General features: G+C 41.5%; 1 protein-coding gene across 4 annotated transcripts; it reads right to left on the bottom strand.

Moving 5' to 3' along the window:
* Positions 1 to 1557: 1557 nt before the first annotated feature.
* LOC128620194 (transcriptional protein SWT1-like) lies at positions 1558 to 16675 on the bottom strand. 4 transcript variants are annotated; one of them, XM_053644955.1, is made up of 5 exons: positions 13308 to 13524; positions 12476 to 12618; positions 12105 to 12248; positions 9122 to 9198; positions 1558 to 2637 (listed from the first exon to the last, which is right to left on the bottom strand). In XM_053644955.1, the coding sequence occupies exons 1-5, from the start codon at positions 13458 to 13460 to the stop codon at positions 2621 to 2623; spliced, it is 534 nt and encodes a 177-aa protein (XP_053500930.1). In that variant the 5' UTR covers positions 13461 to 13524; the 3' UTR covers positions 1558 to 2620. The 4 variants fall into 4 exon arrangements, with proteins under 4 accessions (XP_053500930.1, XP_053500939.1, XP_053500921.1 ...); XM_053644964.1 differs by having other exon boundaries at positions 9131 to 9198; positions 13308 to 13519; XM_053644946.1 differs by lacking the exon at positions 1558 to 2637 and adding an exon at positions 16470 to 16675 and having other exon boundaries at positions 9012 to 9198; positions 13308 to 13450.
* Positions 16676 to 17170: the final 495 nt, after the last annotated feature.

Here is a 17170-nt window from a genome sequence, read left to right as displayed (position 1 = left end):
CTGTTCTCTAGTGTCTTTTTTTTTATGACCCGGCTGCTGACACGGACGATTACGTGTTTTAATGTGTGGGGAGATAATGATTGCGATGCTGGAGAAGTCTATCACTAAATCAAACCCCTTTTAATGTGCACTCTGGCTCCTGAGTGGAATAGTGGTGGGAGATTACACTAATCTGGTTTGTGTATCCGGTCTCTTAATTTGAAACTGGAGTGTCTTGTGTTATTTTCTTTCCCCCATGACTAAGAAGGCAGCAGCCCTAAAAATGGTCTTATTTAGAAATATGTTGTTTCTCATGGTTTTTAATTTGTAACTGTGGTGTGAGACTCATCACGTAAGGATTCAATTAAACTACGAAAAGTTTAATTTAAAGGATATGTTAATTTAGCTGTAAAATTAGCTTCTTCAGTACTTCAGTCAGTGTGTGCTTACATATCCCTGGTTGGTATTAGTCAGATGCACATATCCCTCCTCCTACGCTCCACTCATTCAGTAGTATTAACCCTCTGGAAGCAGCGTTGACGCACACGCGTCGCTCTCTCAGGAATTAGGCCACAGTGTCAAATCCTTTTAACTCCCGGAGTCTAAGAGGACATTTCCGAGACCGAGTGCCAATGGTCATGAGCCACACCGATGTCACTAAATAACCAGGTAATGAGTCAAACGTTCAACTAGGGTCATTACTCGTGTATTTCCAGAATTTGCTGCGATAAACATCTGGATCCAGTACAAAGTATTTGGTGAGCTATTATTTCGTCTACGTACGACGACAGGGTTGCTCATGAGTCCAAAGGGTGTACTAACCTGAACAAATACACAGTTAGGGCAATAATAAAAACGTATGTGTGTCTGAAACGGCTGTAAATTTGCCAGGACGGAGGGAAAATATTCTAAAGGTCACGAACAAGCTGTTTGGAAGGAACACAAGAAAGACTCCCTGTGAGCATCACTTAAAATGAAGAACCTAAACTGAGAGCTTCACAACCGAGGAAACCATTAAAGATTTTTGTGTTGCAGACAAATGGGGACGGCGTAGGAGGAAAATCATGTGGTTCTCTGTAAACGTTAAGGTGGACCAGTGACTCTTCAGGGATGTTTTGGGGATGGGGGTTCGTTCTACCATTTTGAGAGACTGGATTTTTGATTTCCATGAGCTGTAAGCTGTAATCATCGAGATTTAAAACAATGCGTAATGAAGCTAAAATATATGAGAGCTCTGCTTTTTTAAGTAAATTATGGGGGGGTAAGACTTTTCCACGATATTGGAATTTTTAGAGATGCACCTGTACAGTACATTTCTAAGGATCTGGATATTTCAGCCTGTTTGCCTCTGCCAGGAGGTTCCGATTCGGCTGTAGGCAGAGCTTTCAACGTTATGAGCCAAACATTCTTCCATATGATATCAAGGTTACACAAAATCAATATTTAGCCTTTTTTTGGGGGAAAAAATGTGCTCAAATATCATGTAGTGTAGGTTATTCTTTTATATCTATTCATTTGCTGCTTATTGTCATCAGTAACTTATTTAAAAATGAACATTTTTAGAATTAGAGCTCCCATTCAGGCAGACATTTTTGATAGAGTTTCTAAGTTCTGAATTTACACTGTAAACCCATACAGTCACTCACGTTATTTACATTCGAAACTTTACAGTTCAAGGTCTTTCATTGCCCGACTCTTGCTCTGAGTGCGATCTGCCTACAACAAAACACACAAAGCCAAATCCTGTCATGACCTCGACTTGCAGTTGTGTCAGAGATCTTAACTGTGTTAACGAGAGTCGGTGTCGTCTTCCGCTTCCCGTCCTGATCCTTTTAGAGTTGGCAGTGCGGTGTCTGAGTCGCCAATGACCGGCAATAATAACTTCCTCAAACGGAAGGGGTACGGAAACGCCAAGAACGTGACATGACATGACACAAATGACTCAGGAATAAATATATATTTACTGACAGCGTTTTTTAAATCAATATAAAATGCATTTGTCATAAAAAATAACCCGTTCTCAACAAATGCTAAACGCTCACCAGGCAACATAAAAGAATGAATGAATGAATGAATGAATGTTCCCCAGTAGATTTGGATAATTAATTATTATTGGCCAAGTTTAAGGTTTTTAGGCTCTAGACATGGCTGTATTCAGCACCTTATTTATTCTGAGGTAGGTTCCTGAGCCTATTGACAAAAACATTTAAACAACCAAAAAACATCCTGCATTCACAGCAGAATGGTCGTATACTTTGGGGGGGGAAAAAAAACCCCCAAACAATATCTAAAATGAGAAACCAATTTTTCTGCAATTTACTAGCTCATACACAACTAACAGCATTCATTAGGTGTAGAGATCAGATTTAATGCTAAAATCTGGTCCTCAAGTACCCAAACGAACATAACCAGAAGTATGCCATCAGATCATGAGGTTTTGGTTCACATCTCGCATGTAAATATTGAATTAGTATTCAGTATTAGCCAGCTGAATAATAAGTACCTGGCTGGGCCAGATCAACTGCGACGTGATTACGTTGTTGTCAGTGCGAAGCCGTTTGCTGATGGTAGGTATTCGTACCGCACACAGCGGCTGCACAGCGGTGCAGGTTCTCTCTCAGTTCCATCAGCTGCGCTCCTCCTATACAGAGCTTCTCCCTGAAGACACACACACACACACACACACACACACACACACACACACACATAAATGTAACCTTTAACTTCATTGTAACTCATCTAAAGCTACGACACTCTTCTAAAATCCACAGATAGCAGAATGGCTTAGGATGATACAAATACAGCTCTAAATACGGTAGTGAAAATTACGATGTGCGAAACGTAAACAAATAATGGGATTTGAAAGAAGAGTAGTTTGTTGAATTGTGGCAGCAGAGAGAATCTCATCTCATTGCAGTTGTGTAAAAAAAAAAAAAAGAAAAAAAAGGACAACTTCCAGGTATGTAGCTATTTACTATTATACAACAGTTAGTTCCAGTCCACTCAGTTGACTGGCTGAGCGGCAATAAGCACCAAGAGTGTTTTTATTTATATACACACACACACACACACATATGCATGCATGCATGCACTGGGACGTTTCACTGTATGTATCAGTCCACTTGTCTGTGTTCGCCTCGTAAAATTCCACATCCTGCATCGAAACATTCACTAGAGTTAGTGAGATCATCAGTGGATTTGGTAAACGATACTTTTCAGGAATATGACACAGGGGCGGCTGTGGCTCAGGTGGTAGAGCGGGTTGTCCACTAATCGTAGCGTTGGCGGTTTGATTGCCGGCCCGCATTACTCCACATGCCGAAGTGTCCTTGGGCAAGACACTGAACCGCAAGTTAGTGCCTTGCATGGCAGCTCTGCTACCATTGGTGTGTGAGTGTGTGAATGGGTGAATGATCCACAGTGTAAAGCGCTTTGGATAAAAGCACTATATAAGTGCAGACCATTTACCATATCTTAAGCCTTAATTTCATCAACGGTTACAATAACATCAACAACAGCAATAACATTAACAATAACAGAAAAAGATTAAGAAGAACATGAACATCATCAACAATAATCAGGGTACCCAAGGGTACTGTAAAGAAAAATGCGAGGAATAGAGACAATAACAAACGCAAGAACAGACAAAGGTCCTGTCGGTTCCTGTTTGGATCTTGGTTTTGAATGGGCAGTAAAAAAAACAACTCTTGAGTCTAATGGTAAACTATAGCAGTAATGAAGAATGCCCCTCCATGACTACTGAACAATGATGCAGGGCTGTAGGCCACACCAAATGGCATCATGATATTCAGTATACTAATAAGGAGGTGTGTATTGTAATACTGCAATACTAATTCTCATTTCTGTACAGCATGTTCCAATGGATAAAGCGTTTTCAGCGAGGACTCTAAACCGCCTCTGGACACAAAGTATTCTTGCAATTACAGATAAGGATATGGGCTGTGACATTTTCCACCCGGACGCAACTCGGTGGAGATTTCTGTTCCGCACCACCAACTCGCAAACAGGAAACTGCTCGTTCTTACAGAGGAAGTGGCTGAGTCAGAGTGAAGACTCCGACAGGCTGACTAATTAGGGAATCTGCATTAGGCACAAACACTTATTTATTACAAGCTGTTGTTGTCAATCACACGGGAGAGCAGCATTAGCAGGAAAAGCAGGAAGACGGTGATAGGATGCCGTGTTCTTGAGCAGATTCTGATGGGGGTTTTAAGATATATCGGTGTTCATCTGGCTCTCGAGTGGTGTAACAGAAAAGTGCGAGTTCGAACGTTATAAGCTGCTCATGTAATCAGCTTCGACCTGCAGATCCGTTCCTCTTTCACTCCCTCCAGCAACGAGCTTTCTGTTCACTGTTCAATGTTACATAACCGAAAGAAAAAAAAAAACGGAGGAGGAATTCAGAGCGCTTATTTTTTCCCTTCATGCCCGTTTATGTAACTGCTGTCCGTAGCAGAAAAATAGAAAAAAAGGGCAGGCTGAAACGGTGTAGAGACCGCGTTTCCTGCAGTGTGTCTATAAACACGGACTGGGCTGCGAGGGAGACGTGAAGACGAATTGCAGCACAAGGGTACACACACCACAAACCACAGACACACTGCGTGTCGAATACAGAGAGGACATGACGCACGCTCATACAGTGATGCCGTCACTCTCCAGAGTCGCTGAGAATTTCACTGTTAAATGCTCATGCAAAAAGCAAGATGACGACACAGTACTAGTGGATGCAGTTGAAGGGTTGACATCAGTTATGCGACAGGACACAAACAAGTCTGGAGTGCAGCATATTGTACATCACGGATAATAAATGATCTGCTTTTTGGGTAGAAAATGAGAGCAAGTCCACTAACAATTTACTGAAAAAATGACTCAGCATTCACTTATTATTATTAATATTAATATTATAATACACCAATCAGCCATAACATTAAAACCACCTGCCTAATATTGTGTAGGCCCCGCTTGTGCCACCAAAACGGCTCTGAGCCGTCGAGCACAGACTCCTGAAGACCTCTCAAGGTGTGCTGTGGTATCTTTAAGTGGGGCCTCCATGGATCGGACATGTTTGTCGATCGGATTGAGATCTGATGGATTTGGAGGCCGAGTCGGACCAGACGGGCTAGCCTTCGGTTCTCACGCACATCAACGAGCATTGTGCGCCCATGACCCTGTCGCCGGTTCACCGGTTGTCCTTCCTTGGAGCACTTTTAGTAGGCACTAACCACTGCATACCGTGAACACCCAACAAGACCTGCTGTTTTGGAGACGCTCTGATCCAGTCGTCTAGACATAACAATTTGGCCCTTGTCAAAGTTTACGCTTGCCCATTTTTCCTTCTTCCAACACATCAACTTCGAGAACCGACTGTTCACTTGCTGCCTAATAAATATATCCCACCCCTTCACAGGTGCCATTGTAACGAGATAATCAACGTTATTCATGTCACCTGTCACTGGTTTTAATGTTATAGCTGATTATTTGTGTTAGTGTATGTAGCCCGTCCGCCTCAAGTTTTCATTCTGAGATGCTTTTCTACGCACCGTGGTTGCACAGAGTGTTTGTTTGAGTTAACATAGCCTTCCTGCTAACTTGACCAAGTCTGACCATTCTTCTCTGACCTCATTTCACTTACATGCTAACAAACTAACGTAAACTCGTAATAGTGTTCTCATTGTTGCACTTTAATCTATACTTTATTCTTATTGGTTGATATTCGTACAGTGTACACATGTCCTTCACATACTGAGAAATACAAGACCTTGGCTTCAGTGTTACTGTCCATACTCCTTTGACTAAAGCTTTCTTAATGATTATTACTGAAGAATAGCAAAATGTCTTTAAGTTTATGCAAATCCTATCCCCAGTATACACCTACACTAAATCAAACACTTACTATCCATATAAAAGTCTTTCTAAGAGGAAATTCCTCCACCAACTAAAAAGTGCAGGTCGGATGCTTCAGCGATGTAACACTCATCGTTAGACCCGCTCGGCTGCCATGGTGACCACACACAAGAATATCACCGCTAGACACATACACGGCCAGCACGAGCTCCACTTTCACAGAATACACCGAAGCTTCAGCAATGCCCTCAACGTCCAGACTAAATTGCTCGCCTAATAAAGAGCAGGAGCGGGAAAAAATGGAAAAATGCCTGTGCACTTGGTCAAACATCAAATGGACTGCACTCGTCTAGAAAAAAGCTTTGTGTTCTCGACCTCCGGCGGCGGTCTCCGGACACCGCTCTGTCATCTCCTGCTGAGTGGAGTGGATAAATATAACATTCACTAAATTATTCCTAGTGCACTCAGCCTTCTGTCAGCGTACCCGAGGCTGGCACTCTCCAGCGGAGAGAGGGAACACGCACCCATTTTCTGAGAATCACAAAGACGCGCTTATACCAGACATTTACATTACATTTGCTTGTCATGATCTGAGGCTGCATTTACACTGTAGACCAATTCAGATTATTATTTTTTTTTAATGACTTCCCACATTGTAAACAGCAAATAAATCGTCAGGAGCCAAGACAGAAAAATTTACCGTGAGAGGTACCAGGTGAGAGGAATGGTATACTCAGAGACACTAGCCAATCACGGGCGTCTGTGAACTCTTGTATGTGGAAGAGGGCAGATAGGAGGCGCTTTCCTCCGAATGTGCTGAACATCCCTACGACTCAGCATGAGCAGAAGATGATACGGTGGCTTAGAGGAAGCACATATTAAGCCTTCACCCTCATTGGTTGGTTGTATGATCGGTGAGAGCGTGCTCTCCTTAGGTGGAAGGTGACCAAATTGTGGCGAGAAAAATGTGAAGGACGATGGGACTTTATGTGCATCAATGGCTCACTGAACATGGGACTCTGACATCAGAGAGCCAGCTGTATGATAAGCTCTTTGTGGTAAACATCAGACTGCTACCATGTGAGCGGTGTGAGATGTTTGCCATCTCGTTGCCTTTGGTAATAATGTACACCTGCCGCACTGATTCTCACAATGACAAAGTCATGACCTCGGTACTCGCTGCAGAATGGGTGTTATGTAACAGGCTAAGAGCAGGTTAATAATTACAAACAGAGAGACGTTGCGGCATCGAGTGTGTGTTTTGCGGTGTTAAATATCAGTCAGCTCGGACAAAGCGCTTGCCGCACACGACAAGGTCGTCAAGACAGGATGTGCGATTCAGAAGTGTAGGTTTACGCAGCGTGCGAGAGCAAAGACGTATGAGACATTTACCGGGGCGTTTACGTTGCTGGCGAGGTTTTTATGCTCATCACCTTTGAGGAAAGGAGGCTTGCGAAAACGCTACAAAGGTTATTATTCTAGTGCAGAAGCTTAACTGCTCGGATCCGGTCACACAAGGTCGTTCAGAATGGAGGTGAACAATGTGTCAGCGTGTTCGTGCTTGTGTTTTGGTATCGCATGACGAAACCCTCCGCGGTGCCAGAGCCTAGTTAAAGAACACCTGCGGTTCACGAAACGAATTTTCCAAACCAAGGTTACTAATCAAAGATTTCTACAAAATGTTCCCAGCCTGCACTGGGGACGATTCTGAACGCGTTTCTCACACATCCTCATGACCAACTATCATCTACGCTCTTCTTCACTCCTCCTCAGATTCCTGATGTTATTGACGGCTCGGAAATGGTAACGTCTGCTTCGGGATTAGGCTACATATCTGAACATGACATTAGAATTGTTCAAACTCTTTTACATATGATAACGATAGAAATTACAATAGAGTCAATGTTTTGAATACAATTCACAAAGAAGTACTATAAATCAGTTTTTCACAACCAGGGGGGCGCGCCTTAAGATCGGAAGGGGAGTGCAAGCAAAAAACAAAACAAAAAAAACCCACAGAGGGCATCATTTGGGTTCTCTGTGTATTTTACTGCTTTTCAAATAGAATGTGCGTAAATGAAAAACCCCGCGTTCCCTCTCCCTCTGTATTTTCTTTTTTGCTGTGTAGAGGCGGAGCTTAGCCTTCCTTTTATCTAGCTGTCAGTGCAGACCAGTGTTGCCAACTCAGCGACTTTTCAGACCCTTTTAGCGACTTTTTTTTTTTTTTGCAAAAAAATACCTGTCCGTTATATAAGTTTTATAAAAGTCATTAAAAAAATCATTAAAAAGTTATGAAAAGTAATTTTAGAAAAGTACAAAAACACAAAAGCAAAAAAAAAAAAAAAATCTATCTATCGATCAACAACAGATTATAAGATAAGATTAGATAACCTTTACTGATCCCACACTGGGGAAATTCCCTCGTTACAGCAGCTCAATTACACAAAAAACAGATAGGAAAGAATACACATTAAATATGAATAGAATTGAAATAAAGTATCTAAAACAATATATACAATAGGAATAGAAGAATAAGAATTAAAGTAGTAAAAAATAATAATAATGGTAATATGTACACTATGGACACCTCAGTGTATGTACAGATGAATACAAATTTGAATATATACAGATGTGTAACACCTTGTTTATATACATGAGTGGATAAATGGATTATTGTGCAGTTAACAATAGAGGGGTGAGCAACAAATAATAATAATGTGTGGGTTGATGATGCACGAAAAAAAAAAAAAAAAACCAGCTAGCATTGCTACATTATGTTGTTTTTTGTATTAAAGAGTCTGACTGCTGTAGGGATGAAGGACCTGCGATAGTGCGCTTTCTTGCACTGAGGGTGCAGCAGTCTGCTGCTGAAGGAGCTGCTCAGGGACCCCAGTATCTCATACAGGGGGTGAGAGGAATTGCTCATGATAGACGCCATCTTAGCTAACATCCTCCTCTGGAACCTGGAACTCAATGCTGAGAAGTATTATATTTACAACAAACCCCTAATAATCCTGATCATCTGAACAAACTGAAACGTTACATGGCCTTCCAGGAATTCAGATCATGCTGTAGTTTATGGGAAATTACAGACAGGAAAGTTGAAGAACTCCGCTGACTCATTCAATGCCCACATGCCTACGAAAGATGTGCGTTTGTATCAGCACTTAGAGGAATTGAGGCTTGGACAGGGCATTGATGTGCCTTTCATTGAAACGACAGTGTCCAACGGTGCAAAAAAAAAAACAAAAAAAACAAATGGGGTGTGTGTGCTCACGTAAGTAACCTGTACTCCTGGTGAGAGAGGCACTCAAACAGGTCCTTGGCAGTGAAGTGTGGTTCCATGGAAGCGATCTGAAACACAGAGCAGGTTTTTTTTTGTTTGTTTGTTTTTTTTTCCACCCAACATACACACCATTAAAGCGCACGCTCCTCGTCAGGCTCACGAACACGCCAGCACTGTGAAACTGACTGTTTCGATATTAATCTTATTTTCTCAACAGAACTAACTACAGCGACTTCTGAGTACATTTTCCCCCATTAGTGGTGTACTGTGTAAACAAAAAGCTCATATAATACATCGTGATACGAATACAATACAGTTGTATTTGTACTCTGCTCAATGACAATAATCTAATCTAATCCAATCTAATCTAATCTAAACACACGAACTCACGCATGAAAAGTGAGACGCCTGTACCTCCTGATCCTTCTTAATGTTTGACTGGTGATGAATACTCTTTTATATACAAAAGTGGCATAATATCCAATCAGTATAAACCATGAACACCTATTTTATAATATTTATGAAAAGCCTAAACAATGAAACTGCTAGAATTAAGCAATGCATTAGATCACAAAGTCTCACTGATGGCATAACACACTTAAAGGCAAACAGGCAGCTGCATTCATGATTTGAAAAATGTCTTAAGGTGTGTGTGTGTGTGTGTGTGTGTGTGTGTGTGTGTGTGTGTGTGTGTGCATTATAAACCTATATTGATTTATAGACTTCAGAGGAGGCTGAAACTAGATTCCCTTATTACACTGGGACATTCATTCTTAACACCGTGCTCAGTTGTGTGGAATCATTAAAGCTTAATGTTTGTGCTGCAGGTTGTTATTCTGTCTTCCAGTTAAATCTATTTAACTCTGAGATTTATGGGTGTAATGTTTGAAATGAAAGTGTTTCTGGACCTCTCGCACTCAGAGATCTGCTACAGGTTGCTATACAACGGATCTGGCTATTTCCTTCATTTCTGTTGACACTTTTCAATCTTCAGATACGACACGTACCCCCAGCTGGAATAAAGTTACTCAGCTCTTTCATTTTTATCTTTTTCGTTAAAAGGCCACTCAGGAGATATGGATGAGGGGGAGATGGAAGAGTGGAGAGGCACTTCTGCATTGTACTTCGGCTCTGCTTTGTTTCAGAGAGGACAGTGTGAACCGAACGAAGTGTTCATGTGCCTGTCTAATGAGTCATCTCTGCTTCCAGCACATGAACATTAGTCTAACCATATCCATGGTAACTGCAACAAATCTGCTGCTACACCCTTTTCTCCACTCCTTTCCAGCTCTCAACTCTCAATCCGTCTATCTTTCCGCACCGCTCATCCTGCACAGGGTCGAGGGAACCCTGGAGCTGATCCCAGGAGGCTCGGGGCACAGGACGGGGGACACCCAGGACGGGGTGCCAAATCATCGCAGGGCTCAATCGCACACACATTCACACACCACTTTACACACTATGGACAATTTGGAAACACCAACAGGGGGAGGAAACCGGAATACGCAGAGGAAGCCCCCAAATCACGGGGAGAACATGCAAAGTCCACGCAAACCCCCAACCCCGGAGGTGCGAGGAAAACATGCTAACCGCTATATACAGTACAAATCAGCTATCTAGCATCAATGTAGACTTCCATGGAACATTCCTGAACAAGACGCCTGAAATTTCTTGAGAACTTGTGCTTCCTTTGACAAAAGGAGATTAGATAAGGGACACTGGATGATGGAATTCGTTATGAGCTGTACTCCCCAAGGCACTGCACAACATCCCCCTAACTGCTCATGAGCCAAAACCTCGGTGTCTCTCGCCAGCTTCTGAAAGAACGATCCGGACATGCCAGGACAAGCCAGGTCTCACCTAATGGGTATCCTGACTTTTATAATATTTCTATGACAGTCTGAGGAATACATCTCTTTACAGCTGTATGTACACTGAGCTTTATTAACTCCTTTTTATACCACAAGGTGCGGATTAATTTTCTATAAAAGCATGACTCTGACAGTAGTTCTGCCTGTAAAATAAACAATACGTTTATATTAACGCACTCATTCTAATACATTATCGTTTCTATAGTAATAACTCTGTACTGTAAGTGATAACAGGAAGTAACTTGCTTTCGCAGGACATTAAATGTAACTATATAGTAGTAGATCCTTGAATATACGGAAAACATACAGTTTCCCTCCTAAATTGCAGAATCTGCAAAACGTTAATCATTTTTAAAAAGTAAGCGGGATCATAAAAATCACACTTAGTTTTTTATTTAGTCCTGCGCTGAATAATCTATTTCACATAACCGATGTGTACATATAATCCACAAGACACAATAATAACTCAATTTACACAAATGAACCAGTTTAAAAGTTTATGTACGCTTGATTATTAATACTTTGTGTTGTTACCTGGATGATCCACGGCTGTTTTTATGTTTTGTGATAGTTGTTCATGAGTCCCTTGTTTGTCCTGAGCAGTTAAACTGCCCACTGTTCTTCAGAAAAATCCTCCAGGTCCTGCACATTCTTTACTTTTCCAGCATCTTCTGCATGTTTGAGCCCTTTCCAACAGCGACTATATGATGTTCAGATCTATCTTTTCACACTGAGGACAACTGAAGGACTCGTACAGGACTATTACAGAAGGTGCAAACATTCACTGGTGCTCAAGAAGGCAACATGATACATCAAGAACCAGTGGGGTGTAAACTTTTGGATGCAAACTTGTAAACATATGTGCTCGAACGGATGTTTTTGATTTAACATAAGACCGCTTTTTAGTGCACAGTTTAAAGGCAAAATTTAAATAGATGCAATTATAAAAAGAGTTTATATCTAGTTTCAGCCCACTTACTAACCAAGCTCAATCTCCGTTGTTTAATTATAATAAAATAATCACTTAACACATGCACAAACTTATTAGGTGGCTGTTTAGGTAGAGTCGTGTGCCGATAAAGCGTCGAAGGATGTTTTAGTACCTCTGAAAGGCCTCCAGCAGCTGCTCAAGAGCAGTATTGAGCCTGTGGAGGCAGCTGAGGCCATCCTGGGGAGGCGGCGTGGAGCGTGGCTCTACTGAACCCGCTGAGCCTGGAGAAAAGTGCAGTGCTGAGAACACAGCCGAGCTAATGGAGAAATGGAGAGAGAGAGAGAGAGAGAGAGAGAGAGAGAGAGAGAGATAGAGAGATAGAGAGAGAGATAGATAGATAGATAGAGAGAGCACAAGGTCGGATACGGATACAGTGAAAGTTTTTAAATGTTAATTTACATATTATATATCGAAATGTGAAACCCTATGCATGAAAGAGTTAACAAGACTTCAGACATCGCAATCAGAAAATAAAGGTGGCACCTGACATGGCACACATTGTTCCAGATGCTCTCGAACAAAGCCCACACTTCCTGATGAGAAGCATGCAGAGGCGGAGCTACATCCTGAACAGCATCGGCCATTAGAGTGTCACCACTTCTGTCATCTACTGGGGATTTCTGAGGCTGAACACAACACAACACACACACACACACACACACACACACAGTTATTTCTCTTTACACTTTACTTCATTTGCAAAGCTAACAAGTTTGGTCCCAAACGTGTCTACAATGTAAGTGTGAACTCCCACAGCAGGGCTGAAGTGTGAGAGAAAGTGTGGAGTGGTGGTAATCACTGGAGAGAAACACTTCATGCTTTAAACTTTAGGCTTGACGAAGCATAAGAAAAAAAAAACACAACAGGGCATGTGCTGTTAAAGGAAAATAATCAACTACAGGATACTAGTGTGATGCAGCCTAACGCAAAGCAGGGCTACTGTTACTGCCTCAAAGTTCACGACTTTCTTTTCTAGAAAAATCGTACTCAGAAAAGATCTCATTGCTTCTCGGTGTTTGTGATCGGTGCCAACTCCTCCTCCACACAATCTACGAACGACTGAAATCTGAATTCTTTTTCTTTCTTTCGGGATAAACCAACACACGAACCAATCAAAACACATTCCACGCTGTACACTTTTCCTATTTCTGAACGCATCTTCACTAAGCACACTGTTCAGAGTAATATATTAGAAAATACTAACATATATAAAATAACACAGAAATACTATGTTGATCGTGTTGCTCCTGGACGCAGACAGAGAAACACGATCACGGAGGCTGCGTTATGAATAAGCGAGTGTGTTGGGACTCACCTGCAGTCTCTGCTGTAAGGTCTTGAGGCAGGAGAGGGCCGAGTCTACACGGCCGCTGTATGGAGACCTGCAGCGCAGCGATGTAAGAAGCTCCTCGGCCATGGAAACCGCGTTCAGAACGGAGCTCTGTTCCACTGACACGTCTACACACATCAAGACACACACAAGTGCTGGCTTGAGATTTCAGTAAGCAATCATCAAGCCCATCATCATCTGTGGGGTTGTACGAGTGCTGCAGGTGTCGGGGAATTGCACTTCATTGATGGCATCATGAATTCACAGATGTACTGTAAGAGAAGATGCTACCATCGCTACGCACCCTGGGTCGCCGGACACTCTTTCAACATAATAATAACCCAAAACATACATCCAAGGCCACTGCTGCATTTCTGAGGAAGAAAGGGATTCAGTGGCCAAGTATGTCACCTGACCTCAACCCAACAGAACACCCAGGGGAGTTCTGAAAAATCATGGAGGCCATACAAAATATTAGATTTGGTAAAAGTTTTTGAAGGGTGTATTTGTTTTTGCAACACCTCGTTTGAATAAAATTTATTATTTTCTTATCCTAACAAATTCAGCTAATTGTTCACTGAGAAATAGATAAAAATCTTAATTTTCATTGGGAGTGTACTCGTTTACGCTAAGTACTGTATATATGTATCTATGTAATATATTCAAAATAGACAACATAGTACAAAATATTTCCATTTGGGATTTAAAAAGCTTGATATAGTGAATAAGGAAATGATTAAATGCTTTCTAGCTGAATGTTACAACAAGGAAAGAAATTTATTCAGGGCATGGTTCGGTGAAAAAACCCCACTGGAATTCTGATATTGAGAATTAAAGCTGTGTCTGATCGAGTGTTTTAATATTACCTGAAAATGATCCTGCCAAAAGAAATGTGTTTCGAAAACCCGAGATTGATTATCTTCAGCCTAGGTGTATGTAAACGTTCAGCTGTAGGTGTGTGTTCTTCTGTAATCAGGGCTAGGGTTGACTAGGACTGGGTCTGCTTCTGAGAGCTGACCAACGACAAGCTTTAAAGCTCCGAGCTTTAGGAGGTTCTTAGCTACCCATCGAACAAAGCGAGTGGCTACAAAGAGCAAAAACTGATTTGTCAATGTAAATAAAATGCAGCACGCTGCAGCTGAGGAGGATTTTACGGTACTGAATCGTCTAATGAGAAACATTTATCAGAAGGATTAAACAGAACGTGATTAAAGCGGTATGCTTGTATAACTCTTTTTTTCAGCTCGTCCCCTACTTAAAATGCAGCAAGTCTCTACACACTATTAGCGTATGTACCGTTTGTACACTGTTGTATACAAACCTGCAAGAGTGGAAAAAAATCAAAGAGACTATGGACATTGTGAGAACTGCCGCTAATGAAAGGTCTTTATAGACAAACACACACTTATATACACATACAACCACACACACACACTCTTTAGAGGTCATACAAAGATATAGCCACCCCCACTAACTCACACACACTCGAGCTTGGCAACAAACAGACAGACTAGTACTTTTCCACTCCTCTACAAACTTTTACAATGCCCTTTTTCACTTTCTCCTCTTTCCCTCCCGCCTTCTCTCCCTCGCTTGCTTTTTCAGACATGGCTCCCAGCCAAGGAGACTGAGGAAGGAATGCACAGTCATGCTACCACAAAAGAGATGAGCAAAACCAGGACTAATACACTAACTCCACATAAACACACACATACACACCTACACAGTAGATATTAATCACTCGATTCAGAGTTAAATTCTACACAGATAAAAACTCAGGACTGTCAGCACCTTTCTCTGTAGATGCGAGCGATCATGATGGGGGCCAAGCACCAAGGATGGATCATGGTGCATTAAGCTTTATTAATAGGAATGGCATTACTGTCTCTCTGTCAATCATAATGTCAATCATAATGACACTAGCCAATCGTGAGCATTTGTGAAGTCATGTATGCGGAAGAGGGCAAACAGCACATCCTTTATAGTTTGTTACACAAGTTTGAATAGATACAGTTTGGCTGACTTTATGGGTCTCAGAGAAAGTGTGTGTTGGCCTTCACCATCTCTGGTTGGTAGCTCTCACATGATAGAACGTTATCAAGTAGGTGGGAATTGTCAAGAGCGAACTGGGGATAAAATTGGGAAACAACTGCTTTTAGTGAGCACTCAACTTTCTGAAATTGTTTATCCTGCTTTTCTTCTGCAGACTTGCCACACAAAGAGTCATTGGTTACGGCAATTAAAGGGGAATACAATTCAGACAATTTCTGCGTAGTGCCAAACTCAGGCTGAAAGAATATTCAGGGAAAAAATGACACCAAGTAATGGGGTCCCCCTCAGATATGCCACAGGTTAGAGGCAGACGGATTAATCGGCACCGATAACAGATTGCTGGAACTATCAGATATCGGTAAAAATCCACACCGATAGTTTTTCCTGGTTGCGTCTGTTGCATGAGCGGCTGAGTATCGTCCGCTGTCTTTATACAGTACGAGAGCGGCCTCTAGAGGCAAAATAAAAACTATGGCTGACAAATTTTGTTGTGTCATTTTGGAGGTCTCTGTTTTTACTTGGAGTGTTACTTTTTGGTTCAGTCTGGACGTATATATTTTATTTACTTTAATATTTACTGACAGTTAATATATATTATATTTATTTCATTTAAAAAAGTACAATACTGTTTATTTTTGTAAAAAAGCTCAGCAGTATTTTACTTTGACTCTTATGTTTTCATTCAATATCAATGTTAAAAACAGTTGATTAAACAGTTATTGGCAGGTAAAAAAAACAAACAAATCTGGCTTTACAGCTCCTTCTGAAGCAGCGTTTTAAAACTCGGGGGCTCACAAGGATATTAAGGATTTTGTGATGAAAAAAACAAACAAGCCCCAAACAAAACGATCCATCCTGCATTTATAACTACGACAGCTACATTAGGAGCAAGAGTAGCATGTTGATATTGAAAAATACAAAGTTAGCATTATGCAACTGACATGAAATCGTAACTCGTTAACGTTAAAAAGCTTTCATTGTTTAAACTGTTCATACGGTGCAAACAAGACATTTAAAAGAACAGGTGGAACAAACCGAGGTCATATCATACGCAGGAACAGTGAAGTATGTACAGTATGTTTAAGCCAAGGTCACCTCTAGCCACAGCTCTCCAAACGCTGCCTTCATCTCTTCCTCCAGGATGGCGGACAGAGCGCTCTGCAGGCTGCTCTCCAGCACGGACACGCACTCGCTCAGCTCTCGCTCAGTCTCCTTCTTCCTGCTCGCCTGCACCTCTTCGCATGACCTTTGTGGCTTCTCTGCTTCAACAAAATGACAGACAAAGTAAGACGAATGTAAGATGGCAGCTCCGGCTGAAAGCCTTGCACAAAACTTGTTAAAAAAAAGACAAGAATGAAACCCGGAGCACGTCACCTTCCTGATGTTGTTTAACGGGTACTGCTTGTGGATATGCAGAAGTCTGGCTATAGTGTTGATGAAAGTACTCAGGGTTGACTTCCGCCTGCTCCTGTAGATCGGCTTTGCTCAGGGCCTTGACTCCGCTCAGCAGAGCTTTACTGCACAGGTTCTTATCATTGCCATAAAATAATGGAAACGATGAAAGAAAAACTCAAAAACAAAAAAGAACCAAAAACAGTTTAGAGTTAAACCTCAGGGTAATCTCAGTGGATAATCTCACCTTTGTACATTTGTACCTAAGAACTGCTGCTGGACTCATACTTAGATCAGACTATCCCAGGACTCTTATTCATAATATGCTTCAGGACTGTTTGACTTTTTAGAATATAATGAATTATAACAGCACTATCTGATATCAGGGCTGCTATTTAAACATA

The sequence above is a fragment of the Ictalurus furcatus genome, chromosome 2 (assembly GCF_023375685.1).
Source record: "Ictalurus furcatus strain D&B chromosome 2, Billie_1.0, whole genome shotgun sequence".
NCBI lineage: Eukaryota > Metazoa > Chordata > Actinopteri > Siluriformes > Ictaluridae > Ictalurus > Ictalurus furcatus.
Note: the sequence above shows the minus strand (reverse complement) of the source record. Positions and strands in the feature narration are given on the sequence as shown.

What these genes read in the sequence shown, in the direction of transcription:
- LOC128620194 (XM_053644938.1), bottom strand. Translation starts at nt 13,460, where the DNA reads ATGTGTGTAGACGTGTCAGTGGAACAGAGCTCCGTTCTGAACGCGGTT. An exon ending in AACAATGTGTGCCATGTCAG is followed by an intron (nt 12,249 to 12,475) that starts GTGCCACCTTTA and finishes TTTCTCCATTAG; the next exon opens with CTCGGCTGTGTTCTCAGCAC. An exon ending in CTGCTGGAGGCCTTTCAGAG is followed by an intron (nt 9,199 to 12,104) that starts GTACTAAAACAT and finishes TCTGTGTTTCAG; the next exon opens with ATCGCTTCCATGGAACCACA.